Source organism: Emys orbicularis, chromosome 9 (assembly GCF_028017835.1).
Source record: "Emys orbicularis isolate rEmyOrb1 chromosome 9, rEmyOrb1.hap1, whole genome shotgun sequence".
Lineage (NCBI taxonomy): Eukaryota > Metazoa > Chordata > Testudines > Emydidae > Emys > Emys orbicularis.
In genome coordinates, this window is record NC_088691.1 from 101,225,262 (window position 1) to 101,250,188 (window position 24,927).

Here is a 24,927-nt window from a genome sequence, read left to right on the forward strand (position 1 = left end):
CTTCACACTCTAGGCTTGTCAATACAGCATCTGTCACCAGCACTTGGGCTTTTTAGTTAGTTTGCGAGCTGGGTGGGGGTGGGGGGGGGGGGGGGGCACAGAAGAGGAAAACAGTCAGGAATCAAGGGAGCTAATCCAGAGTCAGCCTTGTTCCTCACATGTCAGGTTAAAGGTATTTTAGATAGTCCTCCTGTCTCCACTATTAGTGGTGGTTGTGTCTGTGCATAGGTGAGAAGAGTCATTTACTTCTGCAGACTCATGCCAAACCCTCGAACATGCTCTAGGGTAAAGAATGGGAATGTGCAGAGAGCAAAGAATTCAAGCTACCAATAAGAGGAGGGTGGGTGTGTGCCTAGCATGGGACACACCTATGTAAGGCGAGCTGAAGCTGTTGGTGGTTGAATTATAGCAAGGTCCTGGCCCCGTGTTCCCCTAGAAAAGCCTCAGAAATGCTGCTCTTTGTACCGAAGGATCCTTTGGTTCCCATAGCAGACATGAGCTTCTGCTTATACAGCCGGCCTTTCCCAGCACAGAAGTTGCTTCTCACTGCAGAGTGGGTGGATAAACTGAAAGGAAGATAGGCCAGGCTGTGAAATAGTGCTCAGACAAGCTGACAGTCCCTCCCTGGGAGTGCCTCGCTTTGTGCAGACTGTGATAGCAAAGTATGACAGTCTCATCCCTGCTGGTCCTGTGCGTAAGGGGTTAAGACTCAGGAGACCTGGGTGCAGGTCCTGGCTCTGACACAGACCACTTACATGAACTTGGGCAAGTCACATCTCGCTGCGTCTCAGCTCCTATCTGTAAAATGGGAAGGACACCTCCCTGCCTGCCAGGTGCGCGTGAGGATGGAGTCGGGTGTCAGCGAGGTACTCCGATAACCCAGCCACGAGGGCCATGTCAGTACCCAGCTAGCCTAGCCAGTGCTTGCCCACGGCTGCTCCAAAGCCAAGACTCCACTCCTACATTAAATCAGCATTTAATTGGTTCCAAAATGCACTTTTTCATGTGAATTGCAGTTTAGATCTCAACCCTGCCCTCCCCTTTAAAAAAAAACACAAACAGCCACCAACCTCCCCCACGAGGTGCAAGTCCCCTGAAGTTAGCCTGTAACAAATATCAAACACAAAACAAAGGCTGAAATGCTTTAGAATCACAACAATGTACAAAAAAAAAAAAAAAAAAAAAGAGTAAAATACAACCTGAAACTGTTCAAGTTCAGAAAGGCTAGTAAAGTCCATCGCTTCAGCAAGGGGATGTCACTGCCACGCCTGTCAGCGGGTTCTGGGCCACTGGCCTGCCACCAAGCCACAGCGGCTCCTCTTCCACACCAAATGTCGTCTCCAAGGAAGATTTACGGTATTATGCTTTAAAGATTTCAGCAAGGGAACAATTCACAAGCAGCCCTGGGAGGGATGCAGACACACTGAGAAGGAACGTGACTTCCAATAGGTCCCCAGCCAGCTGTAATACGGAGAGCTCGAGAGAGAGCAGCTTGCTTCCTCCTTGCTGTGCTGAAGCCTCAGAGCCGTAGCCTAGTTCTTTAAATCAGTGGCAGATTAATAGGCTTAGTAAGGGCAGTCAAGAGATTAGTAAACACAGCCCAGCACTGGATCTCACCTTCACAGAGTGAGGTAGAGTGTGAATTAAAATACAGAGGGACCCGGGGAAGGCTGAAGATTTCAATGTAGCGCTGCTCCTGGCCTAGTAATGTTTTGCCTTCCCTTTGGGATTGGAGAAGTCTGTGTTGGTAGCTTCCTCTCTCCCAGCCTGGAGCTTCAATAGCCAAGTCCCAATCTTGGGATTCAGCCAGTTACCATGGTAGACGTTATCTTGAACTCTAAATCAGCATGGCAAACTCCTCACAAGAGGGAGCATGGGAAGGCTGGCTGGGAGGGAGCAAAACCTTCCACAGAGATTCCGTTCCCCTGGTGTCGCAGGTTTTCTGCCCCTTGTGGGAATTATCTCTGTCTGAAAGTCCCTCTTTAAAGGCCTAGGAGAACAAGTGGCATCTTGGATGTGACTGAGATTTGCACAGTGTAGCTTAGCCAGGCACGGCCGGTTTGGGGCTGTATTCAAACAGGGCTTTTATATTTGCCAGCTTGGAGAGGCCTGGCCCAGAACCCACCGAAAAGGAGACACGGGGCCTCTGTCGCTCCTTCTGTCGTCACTCATGGCTGAATGATGGCTACGTGGCAGGTTCTAGTGGCGGCTGGAGACCAGCCCTTTGACTTTGGACATCTTTTTTGTGGGCTGCCTTTGCTCTGCGTGGGGAGGGCACTCTCGCTCTGCCAGCTGCTGTTCCATCTCTTGTGCTGATGATGAGGCCGTGGCTTTTAATGTTTTCTTTATGTTTGTGACCTGGGCGAAAAGAGACAGCGAATGAGCATTTGCTTCTTTCACCCCCACTGCAGAGAGGAAGCCCCTTCCTAAGCACAGGATGGAAATGCCCTTGAGTTCGAAGAGTAACTCATCGCTGGATACAAATCTCCCCATGCACATACATTCTCTCAATCTGATTTTATTAGGTGTTGGTATTAGATGACCTGACCTGATAATACTCCATGTTAGACCTGGTTTGGAGGCAACTGGGGGCTGCTGATACCGGTTACTAGACACCAGGAGTAGCACAGTGACAAGCAAGAAAGACTTTCCACTGCCTGATTGCAGGAGGCAGCCAGCTCACCAGTCTGCAGACCTCAAGTGTCAGGGAGAGCCTGGGATACGTGGGGAGGAAAATACCCCACACCTAGAACAGCTCTGCAGAGCGAAGGGAAGGGAAAACTATTCGGACCAATCAGCCAGCTGATCCACAATTCTCCTCCAAGGTAGGAATGGAGGCTACCCTCAAGACCTGGGGTGTGTTCGACGAGCAAGCACACAGTGGTATGCTCCCCATGCACCAGGAAACAGTGGGAAGTGCCATCTACATGGCACCTCACCCTCCAAACACCGGACCTCAGGGGGGTGCCACGAAAAGAATTAGTGAACTGACAAAAACAAATGCAGCCTGAAATGAGCATAGAAGTCAGGAGTCCAGACTCCCCAGGGCTAGAAACACCCGGCAAACCAAATGTGTCCTAAGTATCAGGGGGTAGCCGTGTTAGTCTGTATCCACAAAAACAACGAGGAGTCCGGTGGTACCTTAAAGACTAACGGATTTATTTGGGCTTAAGCTTTCATGGGTAAAAAACCCACTTCAGATGCATGGAGAAGTGGGTTTTTTACCCACGAAAACGTATGCCCCAATAAATCGGTCTTTAACATGCCACCGGACTCCTCAAATGTGTCCTGGGTACCAGTCAAATCACTGCATATAAACAGCTTCAAAAGGCCAGCATGAACCTGCCGGGATGCAGGACTGCAAGAAACAAACCTCGAGCTACAGTCTCAAGAGGACTGCTCTCACTTTTGCAGTTGTAGTTTTGTTTTCACAAGCAATACAATCAGCAGAGACTAAAACCGTGTGCTTATGCTGCCCTCTGTTGGCCATCTCTGGATATTACAGGAATAGGGGGGAAAACATTTTGGCTCAAATTTTCAAAAAGCGATTTCAGGATTTTGGGTGTCATTTTGGGGGTACTCAAGTGGACACGTTAAATCGACCAGACTTTCAGAAATTGTTGAGGACTCATCCAGTGAATGACAAACCTCTATTAAGGGAGTTTATGTTGGGTATCCAAAATCACTAGCCAGTTTTGAAAATGTAGTCCCTTGTATCTATTCCTTGGGATGGCAGAGGGCTGTCCACGTTTGCAGGGTTAACAAATGAGGCACTCTCAGTGATGGAAGCAGTTTTCAAACGCACTTTTTGCAGCTACAATTTAGGGTTTCTACCACACTTTCACCACTTCAGATGGAATTCAGAGGGATGTCTAGGAATGGCTATGGAGAGATTTTTAACAACATTCCTAGGTTTACAATAAATTAACAATTTTTTCTCATTCCTTCTGGATTTTCATTATTCACAGTGAAATCTAAAGTTGTAGAAACATCAGATTTCCGTCGTGTTTTGTGTGTTAAAAAATTGGTTTCCTAACAAATCAACGCAAGGAGGTCCCAGAAAGTTTATAAAGGAGGACTCAGAAACCCACACATCAGAAGGTCAGTGGTCAAATCTGGCTTAGCCCATCAGTGAAGTTAATATGGTTGTGGAGAGGAGGAATTCAAGTTCTTTCCTAGAGGGTGCATCACAAGATTAGCACACCTGTGTGGCATGATTGTCAGTCTCCACCTAGCAGAAGCCCTGGACTGAATAGCAGGGAGTGCTGCAAGGTAAGAATTGAGGGACATCAGCAGTGCAGTGCAAAGGACGGTTACAAGACTCCTGCTCACACTATGTGTTAGCCAGGCCCCTTAGTTTCTCACTTTAATGAGCACAGAAATTCACAAAAGAGAAACTTGAAGGTGTATCTGACACGCTCATCACCAGAGCAGACAGGAGTGATTCTACACCTACCTCTGTCTCTACCTGCTGCTGAGTTCGGTTGTGGTTCTCTTTGTACTGGTTGGCTCTAAGCACTTGCTGTTCGATTCCTAACAGAACCGCTTCACACCCATCGCACCTGAAAATGTAACAACACTCGTGTGTTCAATGCTGGACAGTTTGAAAGGGACACTCAGTTTGAAAAAAACAAAACAAAACACAGTTCTGTCTGAAAGTTTGGGGGCTTATATTTAACATTAGCAGCGAAGATGATTAGAGTTGAAAGAACTGAGTGGAAAAAGATGTTTTATTCTATTGTTTCAGTGTTTACTTTGTGTAAAAAGGTTTGAACATGTATCTACTCAGTTTTGCTGCTTTGTTGATGGCCAGTCTAGAAGGAGCTCACATGTATACACTTCCTTGCGCCCTGTAAGAAGATATTTGCCAGCAGTAGCAAAGCCAAACAAAAGAGGCAGCAGAGAGGTGTGTGAACAGAGAGGAAGCAGGGGCTGGTCCCAGCATGTCTGGTGGAGTTGCTCTATTAGATCCTATTAGATCCACCACAGAGAAGCCAAAAAACATGTTCAAACCTTTTTAAAAAGTCAGGAATTGCTACTTAAAGGGGGATATATCAGAAACTGATTTTTTTTAGATTACTCAGAAAATAAAAGTCACACTGACACGGTCCCCCTAAGAAATAAACAAGCAGGGTGACAAGAACACTCCTCCACTCAATGACCGTTTCAGCTCCCATTCACAGTGGGAAGGAATGGAAAGGGATCTGAAGTGGGTTCAGAGTTGCACACCAAGCAATGTAGAAAGATCCAAGAAGCTGCTGCACTCCTTCCTTGTAGTGAGGGGGAAGCAGGAGTGGAGAAGGGAAAAGAGAAAAACCAAGTGACCCAGGTTACCACACTTCCACAGCTACTTAATCTTTGTTATTTCTAATATACCCGTAACGGCTAGGCAGTGACTGTATTATGTAGTCAACTGGGAATCAGTCACAGTCCCTGTGGCCTAGAAAAGTGGCAACTCCTTTGGGTAATGAACGAATCCTACAGGACTGAAAGGCAGATTACTGGAAACTTGATAAAAAATACACGAGAGTAACCAGAACAAGATGGTCTCAGCCAAAAGCATGAGGTCTGCTTCATCTCCAGCAATGAAGGGAGGCCTACAGAGATATCTGAAACACTTCAGAGGTGAAGTTTAAAGTACTGTGACCCTGAGATACAGTTTGTTAAGATTTGCCTGAGTAATTCTCATCACCAGAGGATTAGTGGACAAATCTGTCTTTGCTCATTAGAAAAATTAATATGGTAGGAGGAGGAAGGTGTCATTCTACAAGATGTCTGTCTCTAGGTTGAGGCCATGATGTCAATTTGGCATGACTGTAGGAGAGGCCCTAAAGCAAAAAGCTGAGGTAACTAAGGTAAGAACTGAGGTAACTTCAGAATCTGAAACCAGTAGTACAATTGGATGTACTACTATGACAGCGTCTGTAAGAAATACTGGAGAGGGTATCAGGGTTTTTGTCCAGGAGGGACCCTTCGCGAAGTGACTTTTCATGGTGTAAGAGTGCTAATGAATGGAATATGCTGAAACTAAGCTAACATTTGATTCTTACAGGACTCAGAAAAAGCCAGGGCAAGCTATTTCCTTTGAGACATTCCTAAAAGGCAAATCAGACAAGGTGGAGGAGCCTCCTGCCTCACCATTCTTGGAGTGTTTTAACAATATTACTGATGTCCTTCTTCTGAATGTCTCTGCCGATACAGAAATCCACCTCCAGCACCTGGTTGCGCTGATCCAGTTTCCCCTGAATAATGTCTGTATACACAGCTTCAATGATTAGATCTTCCAGCTCCCTCAGATTCTTCATGTCCAGGTCTTTGAGCAGCACAGAGTAAGGAATGCACTAGAAACAAGAAAACCAAGAACAAACAGTCACTTGTGGGTCCAGAATGGAAAGTTGAGCATAGTCTGGAAGTAGGGTTTGTAGAAGCTTGCAATCAAACAAACATTTATTGTACACATCCTGCAGGTAAACAGCGAGTAGGAAAGTATCAAATAGTATCAAAAGAAGCAGATACTATTAGGTTACGTCACACATAAGACATTCCTGTAAGCTTTTATTACAGTAAGTTCTGGAGAGTGGGTTGGGGTGGCAGCACTGTGGAAGGTAAAATAGCCAATTCCCTTCCCCACCCAGAATTGACAAGATTTTCAAGAGGTAGATGGGCGATTGGGTCCCGCCTCCATTAGCCAATCTGATTTCTCCTCCCAGAATGCCCATTTCTCGCTCTTTATAGAACTGTTCAGCCATTCCAAGCTCTCACTCCTTGGAAGTCCTTCATAAGTTACTGAGTCCCATGAATACAGGGGAGCACTGTACATTGCAGGTAATTTTCCAGTCACAGGTTTTCCAGAGCACACATGCAGCCTAATGCAAACCCGAGTACAATACTTGGATGCCACTTGCAGAAATGGCTGGCATTACTTAGCCAAGATTTCTATATTTTACCTTCATTCTGGCAGCCAAGCTTACAATAGTTAAGTGTTTCAGCTTGTTCTTCTGGGCCCCCGTTAACTCTGGCAGGTTATCCTTGTTTGCTGTTCAATGTAAAAAAAAAAATTGAGAACAAAGTTACGGATTTTCCTTCAAGAATTAAACAAAACCTTCAGATTAAAGTCTTCGACTGAGTTACACCCTAGAAGTCAGTAGCACTAAGTACTCCTCCTGCTAAGAAGAGGTGCTACTGAGAAGGCAGTGCTGCCATAAGTAACAGCTGGACCATACCCAAGGAGAAACAGAGGCAGAATTAAAAAGAAAGTCAGTTATTAACTGTTCTAATTCCAAAACCAGAACCACAAAAATACAGAACATAATTCACATGTCTACAGGTGAAATCCTGCCAAGACATATGGTTAATATTTTGTTTCCAAGACCAAACTATTTGTCCTCTTTCAGTAAGCTCATGCTAACAAAACCTTGGACTTTGGTTTCACCAACTGTAAAATGTGGATGATACTTACTACTTTGAAGCGCTTGGGAACTATGCATGAAAGTGTCAAACATCAGGTTCATGGAGAGAAGAGAAATTATTAATCTAGATTCTTCTATGGCCATCCTATCACCGCAGTATCCACATGCCTCTAGTGTATTCACAAACAGAAGGGAGGCTGGCTGCTTTCAAAAGCAAAGGCGCTCTTTGGAATATGTGTGTTAATGAAAGAGTTAGTATTTCCGTGACACTAAGGTTATCTTACTCATCTCACCCAATTCTTTCCATTTTGGCCTCCTCTGTCCCGTACCCATTTTTATTTGGAAGGCGGGGATTACTCTCTCCCTTACTATCTTACTTACATGGGAAGGGGAAGCTGAAGTCCAGGATATTAGTGAACATCCCTACTCTTACAAGCCATGCCCCAGGATCTAACACTCATGCAGAGCAGACTGGTCCTCTAACTGGTCACATCCTAGAGACCCACAGACTGCAAAGAATTCATGAAGCTTGTGCTGGCTCCATATCTACCGGAGCTTTCACCCCAATACATCTACTAAAGCTGTTCTCCAGATTTTACAACTCAAGTGCTCAGATACTACTGTGATGGGCATCAATGACATTCTGGGCAGAGTTATTTGTAAAGCATTGTGATACTCTGGATTCAGGCTGCTGCTCACAAATATTAAGTACTGCACTGCATCAGAATTGAAGTGTAAGCACAAAGGAATAGCAAGGTTAGAATGCACCTTCAAATAGACACGCTATCCTGATTCAGATTTGGTGCCTTTGAAATTATATACAAGTGGCTATTTCCAAGGTGGCATCCTGGTGGACATGTCTTTATTTTGCTTTACCACATGAAGAGGTTATAGAAGCCTAGGAGCAAGATAGGTCTTTTGTATGACACCCTTCTTGAGTACAGCCAATGGTTTCCAAGCAAGAAGGCTCTCTGGCCTGTTTTAAGGCTGACTAGAAAAGCTGTTCCTTTCTGAGATTCTTCCCTTTGTAGCTAGTTTCTCAGTATTCCAAAAACACAGCAAAGCCTAGACTACAGCACAGGTTTAGTTCCTGCTAAGTATCTCCCAAACAAAGATGTTTAAGACATTCAAGTGGAGACAAGCAACTCAACCCAGTCAAATTGTGACATTGATAATTACACTTCTAAGAACTCACTAGTAGATGCAGTGCTTTTATTTAAACAGATAGCGAGGGGCCAGTTTCCAAAGACAGACGTGCAATTGTGTGTGAAAAGCACATGCAACTGTGTGCCTAATCTGCATGCAAAATTATCACAACAAATAAATTCAAACTGGACTTTTGCACATAAAAATGGACTATTTGTCTAACAGCCTATGCGCACACACAAATACTGTATTTGTTCACACACACATTCACTACACAAAACATGATACAAACCTTGTTTACCAAGTTTCAATTCAGAATGGATTTTCAAGAATAGGTTACAAACCCCTGGAAGGGGAGATTCTCTAATCGGTACCACTCTAATTTCAAAAGAGATGGAGAGTTTGTCCTCTGCAGAATGAGTGTCTTTTGAATCTTAGGAAGAGAGCGTGAATACCGGTGTAAGTCAATTCATGTCACAGTGATTCAGCCCAAGAGAGGCTAGTAAAATGCCCACTCTAAACGTCTAGACCAGCACGTAACAGTCTGGCTATTGCTGTTCTTCCATAGTCAGATGAAAAAAAGATTTACATAAGAACAGCCATAATGAATCAGACCAAAGGTCCATCTAGCCCAGTATCCTGTCTTCCAACAGTGGCCAATGCCAGGTGCCCCAGAGGGAATAAACAGAACAGGTAATCATCAAGTGATCCATCCCGTCGCCCATTCTCAGCTTCTGGCAAATAGAGGCGAGGGACACCATCCCTGCCCATCCTGGCTAATAGCCATTGATGGACCTATCCTCCATGAATTTATCTAGTTCTTTTTTGAACCCTGTTATAGTCTTGGCCTTCACAACATCCTCTGCCAAGGAGTTCCACAGATTGTCTGTGCATTGTGTGAAAAAAATACTTCCTTTTGTTTGTTTTAAACCTGCTGCCTATTAATTTCATTTGGTGGCCCCTCGTTCTTGTGTTATGAGAAGGAGTAAATAACACTTCCTTATTTACTTTCTCTATACCACTCATGATTTTATAGACCTCTATCATATCCCCCCTTGGTCGTCTCTTTTCCAAGTTGAAAAGTCCCAGTCTTATTAATTTCTCCTCATATGGCAGCCATTCCATACCCCAAATCATTTTTGTTGCCGTTTTCTGAATCTTTTCCAATTCCAATTTATCTTTTTTGAGATGGGGCAACTACATCTGCACGCAGTATTCAAGATGTGGGCGTACCATGGATTTATATAGAGGCAATATGATACTGTATATCCCTTTCCAAATGGTTCCGAACATTGTTAGCTTTTTTGACTGCCATTGCAAACGGAGGGGATGTTTTTCAGAGAACTATCCATAGTGACGCCAAGATCTCTTTCTTGAGTGCAAACAGCTAATTTAGACCCCTTCATTTTGTATGTATAGTTGAGATTATGTTTTCCAATATGTATTACTTTGCATTTATCAACAATGAATTTCATCTGCCATTTTGTTGCCCAGTCACCCAGTTTTGAGAGATCCTTTTGTAGCTCTTCACAGTCTGCCTGGGACTTAACTATCTTGAGTAGTTTTGTATCATCTGCAAATGTTGCCACCACACTGTTTACCCCTTTTTACAGATCATTTCTCAATATGTTAAATAGGACTGGGCCCAGTACAGACCCCTGGGGGACACCACTATTTACCGCTCTCCATTCTGAAAACTGACCTTTTATTCCTACTTTGTTTCCTATCTTTTAACCAGTTACCAATCCATGAGAGAACCTTCCCTCTTATCCTATGACTGCTTACTTTGCTTAAGAGCCTTTGGTGAGGGACCTTGTCAAAGGCTTTCTGAAAATCTAAATACACTATATCCACTGGATCCCCCTTGTCCACATGCTTGTTGACCCCCTCAAAGAATTCTACTAGATTGGTGAGGCATGATTTTCCTTTACAAAAACCATATTGATTATTCCCCAACAAATTGTGTTCATCTATGTGTCTGACAATTCTGTTCTTTACTATAGTTTCAACTAGTTTGACCGGTACTGAAGTCAGGCTTACTGGCCTGTAATTGCCAGGGTCACCTCTGGAGCCACGTAACGGTGCAGACCCACCGCCAGGGCGCCTCCTGCTGGTCATGCTGGGAATTAGCTCTCTTGGCCCACCAGGGCACCTTTTACTAGCAGTGTCTCACTCACTGTTACTTCCACTTCCTCCACCGTCTCCACCATCTGGACCCGCGTCGCTCCCGGACTGCGGCGTCCTCTTCGGGACACTTCCTTTCAGCTGTGCCCCCTCTCCCCGCTTTCGGGGGACAGACGGTCCTCAGTCCTTCTACTTGCCTCAGTGGCCAACTGCAGTCTCTAGTATAGCCCCTTCAGGGCCTACTTTCTTGGGCCACTTCCCCATAGCCCCAGCACCTTCTCTGCCCCTTTGTGTCAGGGCCCCAATCTGGCAGTCATCAGATTAGAGCTCTCCCAGCCCCTGCTGACCCTGCCCAGCCCTGCTCTGTCTTAGGTTCTTCTCTCTCTCTAAGAGCCAGTTCTTCTCCCTTTGCCCTCCAGGAACAGACTGCCTTCCTCTCTGCCCTGCAGACTTCTTATAGGGCCCAGCCTGGCCCTGACTGGCTGCTTTCAAGCCTCCACTTGATTGGCTCCCACTAAGCCCTTCCATGATTGGCTGGGGCTCTGCGCAGCCTCTTTGGCTTTCTCTAACCCCTTCCACACCAGAATGGGGCAGCTGCCTCACTACAAGCCCTTTTTAAAAATTGGCGTCACATTAGCTATCCTCGTCATTTGACTACAGTTAGTAGTCCTGCAATTTCACATTTAAGTTCCTTCAGAACTCTTGGGTGAATACCATCTGGTCCTGGTGACTTATTACTGTTTCATTTATCAATTTGTTCCAAAACCTCCTCTAATGACACCTGAATCTGGGACAGTTCCTCAGATTTGTCACCTAAAAAGAATGTCTCAGGTTTGGAAATCTCCCTCAAATCCTCAACCGTGAAGACCGATGCAAAGAATTCATTTAGTTTCTCCACAATGGCCTTATCGTCCTTGAGTGCTCCTTTAGCATCTCAATTGTCCGGTGGCCCCACTGGTTGTTTAGCAGGCTTCCTGCTTCTGATGTATTTAAAAAAAATTTGCTAAAACTTTTTGAGTCTTTGGCTAGCTGTACTTCAAATTCTTTTTTGGCCTTCCGAATTATATTTTTACACTTCATTTGCCAGAGTTTATGCTCCTTTCTATTTTCCTCACTAGGATTTAACTTCCACTTTTTCAAGGATGCCTTTTTGCCTCTCACTGCTTCTTTTACTTTGTTGTTTAGCCACGGTGGCTCTTTTTTGGTTCTCTTATTATGTTTTTTAATTTGGGAGATACATTTAAGTTGAGCCTGTATTGTGGTGTCTTTAAAAAGTTTCCATGCAGCTTGCAGGGATGTAACTTTTGGTGCTGTGCCTTTTAATTTCTGTTTAACTAACCGCCTCATTTTTATGTAGTCCCCCTTTCTGAAATTAAATGCTACAGTGTTGAGCCTCTGTGGTGTTTTCCCCGCCACAGGGATGTTATAATTAAATTATATTATGGTCACTATTACCAAGCGGTCCAGCTGTATTCACCTCTTGGACCTGATCCTGTGCTCCACTTAGGACTAAATCAAGAATTGCCTCTCCTCTTGTGGGTTCCAGGACTAGCTGCTCCAAGAAGCAGTCATTTAAAGTGTCAAGAAACTTTATCTCTGCAGCCCGTCCTGAGGTGACATGTACCCAGTCAATATGGGGATAGTTGAATTCCCCCATTATTATTGAGTTTTTTGTTTTAAGAGCCTCTCTAATCTCCCTGAGCATTTCACAGTCACTATCACCATCCTGGTCAGGTGGTCAGTAAGAATATATCGGTAGGGATATATTATTATTCAAGCAAGGAATTACTATCCATAGAGATTCTATGGTACAGTTTGGGGTTCATTTAAGATTTTTACTTCATTTGATTCTACACTTTCTTTCACATAGAGTGCCAATCCCCCACCAGCATGACCTATTCTGTCCTTCCGATATATTTTGTACCCTGGTATTACTGTGTCCCATTGATTATCCTCATTCCACCAAGTTTCTGTGATGCCTATTATATCAACATTCTCATTTAATATGGGGCACTCTAGTTCACCCATCTTATTATTTAGACTTCTAGCATTGGAATATAAGCACTTTAAAAACTTGTCACTTTTTATCTGTCTCCCATTACAACTGAATGATGCAATTGAATGAGACTTTTTTTCATTTGACTGTTTCTCATCAGATCCTACCTGTATTTTATCTTCCATACTCTCCTCCTTACTAGGACATAGAGAATCTCTATTAGTAGATCCTCCCCTAAGGGATGTCTCTGTCCGAACCATGTGCTCTCCGCACATGTCGGCTATCCCCCAGCCCTTAGTCTAAAAACTGTTCTAAAATCTTTTTAATTTTAAATGCCAGCAATCTGGTTCCATTTTGGTTTAGGTGGAGCTCATATTTCCTATATAGGCTCCCCCTTTCCCAAAAGTTTCCCCAGTTCCTAATAAATCTAAACCACTCCTCCCTACACCATCATCTCGTCCACGCATTGAGACCCTGCAGTTGTCTGTCTGTCTAACTGGCCGTGCGCGTGGAACTGGAAGCATTTAAGAGAATGCTGCCATGGAGCTCCTGGACTTCAATCTCTTACCTAGCAGCCTAAATTTGGCCTCCAGGACCCCTCTCCTATCCTTCCCCATGTCATTGGTACCTACATATACCATGACCACCAGCTCCTCCCCAGCACTACACACAAGTCTATCTATATGCCCCGAGAGATCTGCTGCCTTCGCACCAGGAGGCAAGTCACCATGCAGTTCTCCCGGTCATCACAAACCCAGATATCTATGTTTCTAATGATTGAATCACCCGTTACTAATATCTGTCTCTTCCTAATAACTGGAGTTCTCTCCCCCGGAGAGGTATCCTCAGTGTGAGAGGATACCACATCATCATCTGGAAGGAGGGTCCCAACTATGGGATCGTTTCCCTCTGCTCCAGTTCGATGCTCTCCTTCCCTGAGACTTTCACCCTCCTCAACAGCACAGAGGCTGTCAGACCGGGAGTGGGACCATTCTACTGTGTCCCAGAAAGTCTCATCTATGTACCTCTCTGTCTCCCTTAAACCAGCTCAACCACCCTGGTCTCCAAAGCCCGTCCACGGTCTCTGAGGGCCAGGAGCTCCTTGCACTGAATACACACATAGGGCAGGTAATCATACATGCTGCATTGGGTGCAATAAACTGCGTAGCCCCCACTCATCCAGAAAGCCTCTGACAGACAGAATTTTAGAATTTAGAATTTTAGCTCTACTGAGGGACCCGCCGCCGAATTGCCACCAAAGAGCCAGACGTGCCGCCCCTTTCCGTTGGCTGCCCCAAGCACCTGCTTGCTGCACTGATGCCTGGAGCCGGCCCTGGTCAAGGAGAACAAACATGGGGGGTGGATTTTAAGCAGCAGGCCACAATTTTATTAAATGTAAAACGAGGAGGGGTGCTACCTATCCTGTCACCCAGACTCTCACATATCAGCCATTCTAAGTGGTTCCAATTCGGGTGTTATAGGGCTTCTACCACATAACCTGCAACTTGGGGTGGACCCTCCATAGCTACCCCCAGGGCTCAGCTCACTTTTTTGAGTGCTACCCCACCCCCGCAGCAGAAGGGACAGAAGGTATAAAAGGGGGAGACCTTGGCCTGCAAAGGCCACAATGTCTCCCCCATTGCACATCAGCAAAATTCCAGGTCTTTTAGTTCTGGGAACTAAACTGTGCTGGAAAGCAGTGCTGAACTAATATCCTTACCAAGTACTACCATTAATTACTAAATCCTATTCCTGTTTAACTCAAATTTACCTCCAGAATTCTGCAACGAAGGTGAACAGACCTACCAGGCCTATGCCAATTTGCCCCCTACAGAATGAAATAATTCCTTTCTGACTCCAAAACGGGTGATTGGTTAGACCTTCAACATCTGCAAACACAACTCCGAAGCTACCAGTACGGGGGAGGGGGCTGCTGAAAAAGAACAAAAGAAGACTCCACATGACCCAGACTAGTGTTTAAATTAATGAAAGGGGAGAGTGAAGAACCATTCAGTTCCCTTCATCATCAGACTGGCCAATGAGTGGCTGGAGACTCGAGGGGGGGAGGGAAGGGCTCCCTCTGCATGCCCCAGTGTGTGTTCTCCTACCCTTACCAATAGCCCCATCAAGTTTTCCACCTATTGAGGTTGGTGGGTGGCACTATTGTTGTTGTTCTGCTTGCCAGCTGTCTAATAGTCATTGTTTATTGTTCCCTTGTTTATAAAAAAATCTTCAGTCATCCAGTCAGGCAGCAGAAATACTACCACCTGCCCAGTCACAGCTCACGAACAATGAATTGCACATCTTTGAGGTGAACTGGTTGGAGACACCTCATAGGCTGAGATTTTTCAGCTGAACTGATCATTGAATTGTAGCAAGTCGCAAATTGATTAGTAGAGATCAGAGAGTGCTCTTGAATGATTCCTGCTCAGAAAAGAAGGGCAACATTTGCACCTGTTATTATTTGTATTGTGGAAATGCCTAGAGCCTTAGTCATGGGCCAGGACTCTATTCTAATAATTTGATCAAGGGCCTTCTCTTTACATGCAAACTCAAGAGAAGAGCTCTAAGAAGGAGAGCATCAGAGTTCTGTTTCACTACAGATTGGTTTAATTATTCAGATATTAGCAGCTTTATTGTTCATTTGGCAGAGTCTGATTTTTGTTGACATCTGTCATGCCAACATCTCTCAACTGCTTGAGTGAGATTTCTCTGTAGCCAATGGAGTTTGAAAAAAGTCAATTATTGGATCCTTCTTGTCCTGATAGTTTGCTTAATTGTTTTTTTTTTTTATTTCAGTTATAATCAGTGTTGGCAATTCTTGTACATTTTCATTTTTTGCAGCTATGTTGCTTTTCTGTTGCTTCAGTGATTTACTTGGATGACGTCTATTTCAGAATGTCTCTGTGGGCCAAATTTTGCATTTAGTTACTCTGGTATAAATCAGGAGTGCCCCAGACTTACGCCAGCGTAGGTGAGACCAGAGGTTTGTTCTATAAGTACTTAAAACTTAAAAAAATATAGACATGAAAGAATAAAAAGAATGTGATGCAGCTCTATCCTCAGAAAGAGCGAGGAGTACTTGTGGCCCCTTAGAGACTAACAAATTTATTTGGGCACAAGCTTTCGTGGGCTAAAACCCACTGCATCGGATGCATGCAGTGGAAAATACAGTAGGAAGATATATATACACAGAGAACATGAAAAAATGGATGTTGCCATACCAACTATAACAAGACTAATCAATTAAGGTGGGCTATTATCAGCAGGAGATAATCCGTAGTGATAATCAGGATGGCCCATTTCCAACAGTTGACAAGAAGGTGTGAGTAACAGTAGGGGAAAAATTAGCATGGGGAAATAGTTTTTACTTTGTGTATTGACCCATCCACTCCCAGTCTTTATTCAAGCCTAATTTAATGGTGTCCAGAAAACATGGTGGGCAGGCACTGGCAGATCAGCAGTTAGGAGGGGTTTGGAGGGTTATTTGTGTGGAGGATAGGATGGGATAAGAAGTTGAAGCTGATCATACTAGTTTTCAGACCTGCAGTGTAGTTTATTGAAGGAAAATATTTTAATGCCTGATGGTCAGATTAGAAATGTTGAGGCAGCACAGTCTAGCGGATAGAATAGGAGACAGAGTTCGGAGGCCTGGGTCCTATATGCAACTCTGCCACTGGTCTTGAGCAAATCACTCTCCCTCTTTGTGCATCAGTTTCCCCATCCTTGTAAAGTGCATGGTACGCCAATGGAGCTTTTCACATGGCTAAGTATTTATTAGTGAAGGAAAAAAGTTGCGTCAAGGAGGAAGATTTTATTTTAAAAAATGAACCATACAGTGATAAAGAGCAACCTTAGAGTAAGTATGTTATCTGTTCCAGTTGTTTTTATTGTTAGCATGCATACAAACTCCAGAACCACAGAGCTATTGTGCATGTAATCTTTCGTTTGGCACTGCCTAAGTGGGAAGTAAGCCATTGTTGATAGGGTGATAGCACTGCCCCCGGGGGCATTCAGAGAAAACAGCACTAGTGTCCTCTGGTTTATCCTTCCCCCACCCCGTAGGTGACTTTTATGCTGTCCTGGAAAGAGGACTGGAGTACTTTGCCTTTAAGAAGAGATCTTGATTACACTGCCATAAATTGTTTTGTTGTTAGCTTTTTGTATCACTAAAAGGCCAACATAGTATTGAACTTTCTACCAGGCACAGTGTTGTCAAAGATATTCCCCTTCCATTTTATCTCCCTTTCATAAAGACTGTGACATTGGCATGCAACTTTTGTTTAACGCACTGTTTAGAAACTTTCATATTAAGATTATAAAGCCTAATTTGCTAATCTTTTCCCCTATAATCCCTAGAAAAAGAACAGCTGCACTACCAAAAACATGCTATTTACACATGATCTGTTGGCCCGGTCCTGGGCAGCCTGCAAAGTTCCAAAGATCAAAGTTTAAAAAAAAAAAAAAGCGTCAATCCTTTATCATTCCCTGAGTTTAAGTATACGATACCACAAAATCTGTACTTACAGCTGATAAATATTTCTGCGGAGCACCAGTCTGCTGCGTGTGTGGGTGTAGTGTCTCCTGGTACTATAGCTTTAACTCAAGGCAGTTTGATAACCATAAAGTAAGGTAAGACAAACAAAGCTCAATACTTAATTGTAATGAAATATTTGTCTGGTTTCTCCGTCATTCCTTTTAAATTTAAACAAACCATGTTCGGGATTTTCTTTTTCTTGAATGAAATGTTTTTGCAAAGGGCAGTTAGGCAGTAAAAAAAAACAAAAAAAAAAAAACTATGTGGGAAAACTAGCACATTTGTTTAAGGATAAACTGGGAAGTCTGTGGTTTTCACCATGCACATTTTGAATAATATTTATACAGACGATTATTTAATAGAGCTTATAAATATTTATCATATGCTGCAGCCCTTTGATCATAAGTACTTGTTTCAAAAGCTGTCCTGTCCCTCCTGTGACTCATGAAGGAGGAGGCGATTGGTGCCTTATTACTCTGAAAGGCTGTTGGCTCAATGGCCTGTTAATGGGCCATCCTGATTATCACTACAAACATTTTTTTTCACCTGCTGATAATAGCCCACCTTAATCAATTAGAGTTGGTATGGCAACACCCATTTTTTTCATATTCTGTGTGTGTGTGTATATCTATATATAGATTACACACATCTCTACCCCGATATAACACGACCCGATATAACACGAATTTGGATATAACGCAGTAAAGCAGTGCTCCGGGGGAGGGGAGGGGCTGCGCACTCCGGTGGATCAAAGCAAGTTCGATATAATGCAGTTTCACCTATAACGCGGTAAGATTTTTTGGCTCCCGAGGACAGAGTTATATCGGGGTAGAGGGGTGTGTGTATATATATATATATATATATAATATAATATAATCTTCCTACTGTATTTTCCACTGCATGCATCTGATGAAGTGGGCTTTAGCCCACGAAAGCTTACGCTCAAATACATTTGTTAGTCTCTAAGGTGCCACAAGTACTCCTTAGATCCTTTCAACCTGCCACATTCACAGAGACATCACACACTTGGGTAAGTCAGCTACCTTGAGCTTCCTGGCTAGAAAAATGAGAAGCTGCACAAGCTAGAAGAGACTGCATTACCCCCACTCACAGCCCATTCAATCTTCACCAGGTTCTAAGAGCATTCGTGAAGTGCAATCTCTTACCTACGTAATCTGGATACGTTCCGTAAGCAAACAGGTTCAGCAACTGGAAATAAGCAGCATTAGGCCCTTCAGCAAGCTGGAGAGGAGGAAAGCAAAAGAAATCTTACGTAAGCCAATAATGGCCAATAGGATATTGGTATACAGCTTCTCCACAGTGTTGGCTTTAATTCCACACAGAATATGTATCTTTTTAAAAATACATAAAAGAAGGGCTATTTTCAGTTGTCAGAGGGCTGGACCCTTTCCAAAGTCATGTAATCAGCACTACATTTCAGTAGTTTAGAATCAGGATGATACAGCCAATTCCATGTATTAGAACTTGAGTTTAGTTTATACAGTCAGCTGCTTCATGCAGCATCTTGAGAGAAAATGAAGAACGTGTCCCCTTCAATTCAGCTGTGTATTCTTATCACATGACAGATGAGCAGATTATGGGGCTGGTTGGCTAAGAATCCTTACTGGCCACTGGGAAGCTGAGACAGTTAACCTGCAAAACCACAAACAATCTCAAAGCAAAGCAGGTTAGAGCATTTTAAGTTGTCTGCCTCAAAGTTCTGTACTTCCTCTGACAAGCAAATATTGCACTGGAACAACAGCTGTTACACTAGCCTGGGTTGGTATTTCAGTTCTCCTAATCTACATGATTTGCTGCATGAAAAAACTGGGAGGAAACCAAACATATAAATTGATGCTAAAAACTGTTGACGGCATTTTTGGCCATGCACAAAAGCCTGTTTGGAAAGCTGAGCTTCCTGTGTGCCATACTGCCATAACGGCAATCAGCAGAGGTGCTGGAGCTAGATCTCACTCATTGTAAGAGACAGGGAGCTAGAGAACACTCTGTTAGCAGGAGGGCTCTGGGATTCTGGAACTTGCTCCCCATTTTGCTCTGACACAGCCCAAACGTGGTGATCTTCTGGGCATGCTGCAAAATACATCTGTGACAGGAGTTTTAGAGAAGGCTAACGGTATGCTTCCCAGAACAATGACGGAATATAAAGGAGCTTTTTTGCTGGTGGCTGGCTGGCTGAAATAGTAGTTTAAATGATTATTTAGTGTTGCTGAAATTTTATTGTATTAACAGTCACAAGTTAGGATGCCTGGAGCCTTGCATAGGCATCATTTTATTATTTAAATCCAAATAAATACATATGACAAAAGGGATCCCCTCATGTATACCAGGTCCTCACAATTCTCTGTAAATCTGTCATTTTGACTCAGGGCATGATAGAAGCATTGGAAAACTGTGGTAAATTGCGTCAGGCTTTCCCCAAGATGGAGATTTTGCCATCCTAGTCTACTATGTGCATGGAAATTCCTAGGAGATCCCTTAAACCAGGAGTGGGGGGGGGAGAGGGGGAGAAAAGAGATAGAAACTTAACTCTTACCTCTTGCACGTTTGTTAACTCCAACAGCTCGCCAAAGACATAAACCCCAGGAGCCTCTAGCACTTGGTTTATCAAAGCAGTCAGAGCTGATCCATTGGTGCCTTTGGCTAATAAAATAAACTGCTCAAGAAGATTGCAGGATGGTTTCTGTTCTCCTGCCATTCTAGATTTTTCAATCTGCCAAAAGAGAAATGGTTTTAATGACTCTTTCCTCCATCTTTGTGTAAAGCACTGCTTAGAAGCGGATCAGGAAGCATGTCCAGGATGGTAACATTCCACACTTAGCTTTGCCTCATTTTTCATGATAATTCAGTGCTAGTGATGAGTGCAGGACTAAGCCCTGGAGGCCAAAGTCCTATTTATCCATAGAGCAGCAACAGCTCAGGCACTAGCTTTAAAAGCTTCCTGCACACTGTCCTGCCAACGTGCCTCACCTATGCCCTGGAAGGGCTCCTCTAGGACTAGGAAGGGGGGGGGGGGGTTCAGATTCCATGGCCAATTCAGGCTTTCAATTCTTTTGAGACTGCCAAGTGGTGACAACATTGGTGGTGGGTTTTGTGATGTTTACTAGGAACTGGCTGAGACTCCTTCCACCTCACAACTCATTACACAGCAAACGAACAACAAGTGATTTAACCCTTTATATATATGTAAAAAATAATCCACTTACTTAGGCTTGTATAGTGCATCTTTCCCAATAGTATCTGAATACCTGTCAGTTAACAAGGCAGGAACACAGAACTCCAACTGCTTTCAGAGCCAGAGGGGAAAATGAAAAAGCTCCATCACTAGTTTACTTGGTTACTGTGCATTTTTGCCAACAGGGCAGAGTTAAATTGATTTGTGTTAATTACAAGGCTTGAATGATAAAAAAAAAAATCAAAAACCTTTCTTTATAAAGGTAAATCTTTGTCTTCAATTCTGGTCCAATACATCTGACCTGTTTCTTCACTCTGAGCATTATAATTTGGGTTCTGAAATGTCAAATCCAGTTACCAGCTGACAAGTTCAGAAAATAAATAAATGTGGTAAATTACAAGTCACGTGCAAGCTACAGTGAACTTGATCTCCTAAGCCCTGAATCACTATTGGACATGATTTTTTCATGTTCTAGTTACAAAGGACATATTCTGGTGACAATTTTAAGATCTTGTTGTTAACCTTTCTGTCTGCATTAGTCCCATTAGTAAATACCCAGGGTTCTGGGTGGGCTTGTACTGCCTACACTGAAACACAGGCTGCTGCAGCTTTACTACTCCACTATCCAAGCTAGTTAGATTAAAATTAGCTCACGTAGGTCTACTTGAGCTGCCATCACACTCTGTGTTGGCAGTATAGTTACCCTGTGTCTCCAAATACATCTAAGGGGTAAATCAGTTTTATCATCTGCTTTCACAGAAAAGGCAACTTAGGCACAAAGCGGTCAAGTGACTAACTCACGGTCACACCGGGAATGTGATAGAACTGTGAATGAATGAGGATTTCATGGCTCCCAGGCATTTGCCTTAAGCACAAGACTATCCTCCAAGGCACTACAAGTGCTGAATGTGTTGTACAAGATTGGTTTCAGAGTAGCAGCCGTGTTAGTCTGTATCCTCAAAAATAACAGGAGTACTTGTGGCACTAACAAATTTGTTAGTCTCTAAGGTGCCACAAGTACTCCTGTTATTTTTGTACAAGATTGTGACAGAGTAGGTTTTCCTGATCCTGTTGTGAAAGTTGTGCAAAGTCTCCACCTCTTTTATTTTTAAAATCACAGGTGACAGAGGCACCTTAGTATTACTTTCTGGTTCCCGGGTATCATTTGAGGCTACCAGATTAAGACTAAATAGATTTTTTAAGCCTGATGAAAAGCGATTGCTATGTAGATGAAAGAAATATTTTAAGGTAATTTATCAAAGGACAATCAGCATCACAAATGCAACATGAAATTATGGCTGCCCTATAGGAAACATTCCCTTCCTCCAGCTTATTTTTTGTGTGACCTATGAAACAGCATAACTTTGCATTTATGTACTTTCATCAGTAGCTCTCAAAGTGCTTTCCAAGACTAGGTAAGCATTACTATCCGCATTTTACAGATGAGCAAACAGACTCAAAGGTGAAATAGTTTGCTCAAGAACATAGCGAGTCGGTGAAAGATGGATACAGAACCCAGATCTTCTGACTCATTTCCAGACCCTAGACAATGGGTCAGGGCTACCTTCCTGAAAGAAATTGATCATTTACCAATTTTGCTGGATTCTTTTTTTGGATCTGTTCTGCTGTCCACACTCCAGATTGCACTTTTCCACACAGCCAGTTATGTACACACTTTTTCTGGAAATGCCATCCCCAGGAGCATGTTGGTAGCACAGAAGCAAATGGCAAGCCTGGCATGAGTGGCCCAGTGGGAAAATGATTCATTATTTCTTCTTCAGTTTGCTAAGAACTGAGGAGGTAGGTAGGTTTTGTTTTCAGTTCAAATGAGCCTGGCAAGCCATACACCCAGTATTTTCAATTGCACAGTCGTACTTGTCTCATAGTCACATTTCACTTGTTCATACCGTGTTTTTGGTTGTCTAGGCTGGTGCACAACAGGATTTTTCCACCCTATTTGTCAAACTTCACATTTCAGGTACATTTTTATCTTTCCAATACAAAACCATGCATGTTTGCTGCCTGAAAGCTCCAGAGACACAGATGCAGTACTCACTGCCTGGATTTCTTCCTTCCACAAGTCCTAAGGCAGGGTCAAGCCAAACTGACCCTCAGGAGTGAAAGGGAAAAGAACATACAGATTTCCCACAGCGACATACTATCCAAAGATCAGAGCAGCTAGGGCTTGGAGGTCAGTGTGAGTGCAAGGGAGAAAGCAAGGGGTTTCCTGGATGTAGCAGGCAAACCACTCAGAACAAAGAGGGTTAAAACTGAATGTACTGTGCATCTTCTGTGTAGAACTATTTGCCTCCAACAGGAGGCGCATAACAGAGGTCTCTGCAAATGCCCACGTGTTTAGACCATAATCAGAAACTAATTCAAACTGGCAAAGGGCTGGAAGGAAAATAAAGAGTCCTGGAGACAGAAACCTCTCATTGCACAGGACACATAAATATTAAAGGCATACTCAAGTTACATAGCTCACACCTACAGGCAGACAAAGCTACCAATTCACACCAAGCACTGGGAATGCACCTTTCACCGAAGGCAACAAGAAAACTGCTAGTTTACACCAGAGCACATTAACCCCGTCTTCTCCACCAAAGTAGTAGAGAGTGAAAGTGTAGGTGGGCAAGAAAGAGACCCTCTCTCCACCCCTCATGTAGATGGAAAGGAAGGGGACAATGAAGATCCCAGAGACCCATGGGGGGCCCAGTCAGGGAAACCCCTCTCCCAGGGTAGCTCAGAGGAGTTCAGGGGGAGCCCAGTCAGGGAGACCCCCTGGCCTGGGGTATGTTAGAGAAGAGAGAGGTCCAGGGGAGCCCAGTCAGGGAATCCCTCCCCCGAGTTAAATTAGAGAAGAGCGGGTCCATGGGGGCCCAAAGGGAGATTCCCCCCCCCCCAGGGGTAGCTCAGAGAAGGGAGGGTTCATGGGGGGGCAGCCAGGGAGACCCCCCGATAGCTGTGAGGGGGCGATGGGAGCCCAGACAAGGGGAGCTGCGGGGGAGGGGTCGATGGGGAGGCCTCGTCCCCTTAGAGAGCATCGGGGGCCTGGAGCCGGGAGACCCCGGCAGCGGCGGGGGCCGGTAGCCATGGGGGTGCTCAGGGGCGCGGACGCCGGGGAGCGGTGAATAGAAGCGGGGGCGGGGAGACCCCTCGAGCCACCCTAGGGGCTGTGGGAGCGGAGGGGGGGCCTCACCTGCCTGCTCCGGCCGCCTCCGTCCGGCTCCCGGCACCTCCCCCGCTGCTCCTCAGGCCGCCATGACAGCGGCGCCGGCGTCCTGCGCTCAGCTCCTTCCCCCGGCCCCCGCCGCCCGCGCACCGCGTTCCGCCCGCCGGCCGGGCCCAGGGGCGGGGCAATGGGCGCGCTCCCCGCTGGTCAGCCTGGGACAGGGTCAAGGGAGCTGACATCTGAGCGTTATTGGCCATTGCCTGTGTAGGTCAGAGGTCAGGCTGGGGACAGGGTCAGAGGTCATTTTAGGGTCAGGGTAAGACATCTGAGCGTTCTTGGCCATGGTCTATGTAGGTCAGAGGTCAGGCAGGGGATAGGGTCAGAGGTCAGATTAGGGTCAGGGTAAGACATTTGAGTGTTCTTGGCCATGGTCTGTGTAGGTCAGAGGTCAGACGGGACAGGGTCAGAGATCAGGCAGGGGACAAGGTCGGGGTAAGACATCTGAGTGTTCTTAGAATCATAGAATATCAGGGTTGGAAGAGACCTCAGGAGGTCATCTAGTCCAACCCCGTGCTCAAAGCAGGGCCAATCCCCAACTAAATCATCCCAGCCAGGGCTTTGTCAAGATGGGCCTTAAAAATCTCTAAGGATGGAGATTCCACCACCTCCCTAGGTAACCCATTCCAGTGATTCACCACCCTCCTAGTGAAAAAGTGTTTCCTAATATGCAACCTAGATCTCCCCCACTGCAACTTGAGACCATTGCTCCTTGTTCTGTCATCTGCCACCACTGAGAACAGCCGAGCTCCATCCTCTTTGGAACCCTCCTTCAGGTAGTTGAAGGCTGCTATCAAATCCCTCCCCACTCTTCTCTTCTGCAGACTAAATAATCCCAGTTCCCTCAGCCTCTCCTCGTAAGTCATGTGCCCCAGCCCCCTCTCTCCAAACTCTCTCCAATTTGTCCACATCCCTTCTGTAGTGGGGGGACCAAAACTGGACGCAGTACTCCAGATGTGGCCTCACCAGTGTCGAATAGAGGAAAATAATCATTTCCCTCGACCTGCTGGCAATGCTCCTACCAATACAGCCCAATATGCCGTTGGCCTTCTTGGCAACGAGGGCACACTGCTGACTCATATCCAGCTTCTCGTCGACTGTAATCCCCAGGTCCTTTTCTGCAGAACTGCTGCTTAGCCAGTTGGTCCCCAGCCTGTAGCGCAGTGGGTCTCAAACTTTTTTACTGGCGACCCCTTTCACATCACAAACCTCTGAGTGCGACCCCCCCTTATAAATTAAAAACACTTTTTTATATATTTAACACCATTATAAATGCTGGAGGCAAGCGGGGTT

General features: G+C 44.7%; 1 protein-coding gene across 2 annotated transcripts; it reads right to left on the reverse strand.

The window, feature by feature from the left end:
• Positions 1 to 963: 963 nt before the first annotated feature.
• COPS7B (COP9 signalosome subunit 7B) lies at positions 964 to 23,674 on the reverse strand. 2 transcript variants are annotated; one of them, XM_065410572.1, is made up of 7 exons: positions 23,605 to 23,674; positions 19,767 to 19,943; positions 18,379 to 18,454; positions 6,948 to 7,036; positions 6,139 to 6,341; positions 4,457 to 4,562; positions 964 to 2,358 (listed from the first exon to the last, which is right to left on the reverse strand). In XM_065410572.1, exons 2-7 carry the CDS (start codon positions 19,926 to 19,928, stop codon positions 2,200 to 2,202), a joined length of 795 nt encoding a protein of 264 aa, XP_065266644.1. In that variant the 5' UTR covers positions 19,929 to 19,943; positions 23,605 to 23,674; the 3' UTR covers positions 964 to 2,199. The 2 variants fall into 2 exon arrangements, with proteins under 2 accessions (XP_065266644.1, XP_065266645.1); XM_065410573.1 differs by lacking the exon at positions 23,605 to 23,674 and adding an exon at positions 20,437 to 20,505.
• Between the last annotated feature and the right edge of the window lie 1,253 nt (positions 23,675 to 24,927).

Excerpts from the sequence above, each read along its gene's own strand:
- COPS7B (XM_065410572.1), bottom strand. The coding sequence starts at position 19,928 with ATGGCAGGAGAACAGAAACCATCCTGCAATCTTCTTGAGCAGTTTATT. Across the intron at positions 6,342-6,947 it reads GCTTGGCTGCCAGAATGAAG|TGCATTCCTTACTCTGTGCT; the intron begins GTAAAATATAGA and ends TCTTGTTTCTAG. Across the intron at positions 2,359-4,456 it reads AGCAGCAGGTAGAGACAGAG|GTCACAAACATAAAGAAAAC; the intron begins GTAGGTGTAGAA and ends CTTTTCGCCCAG.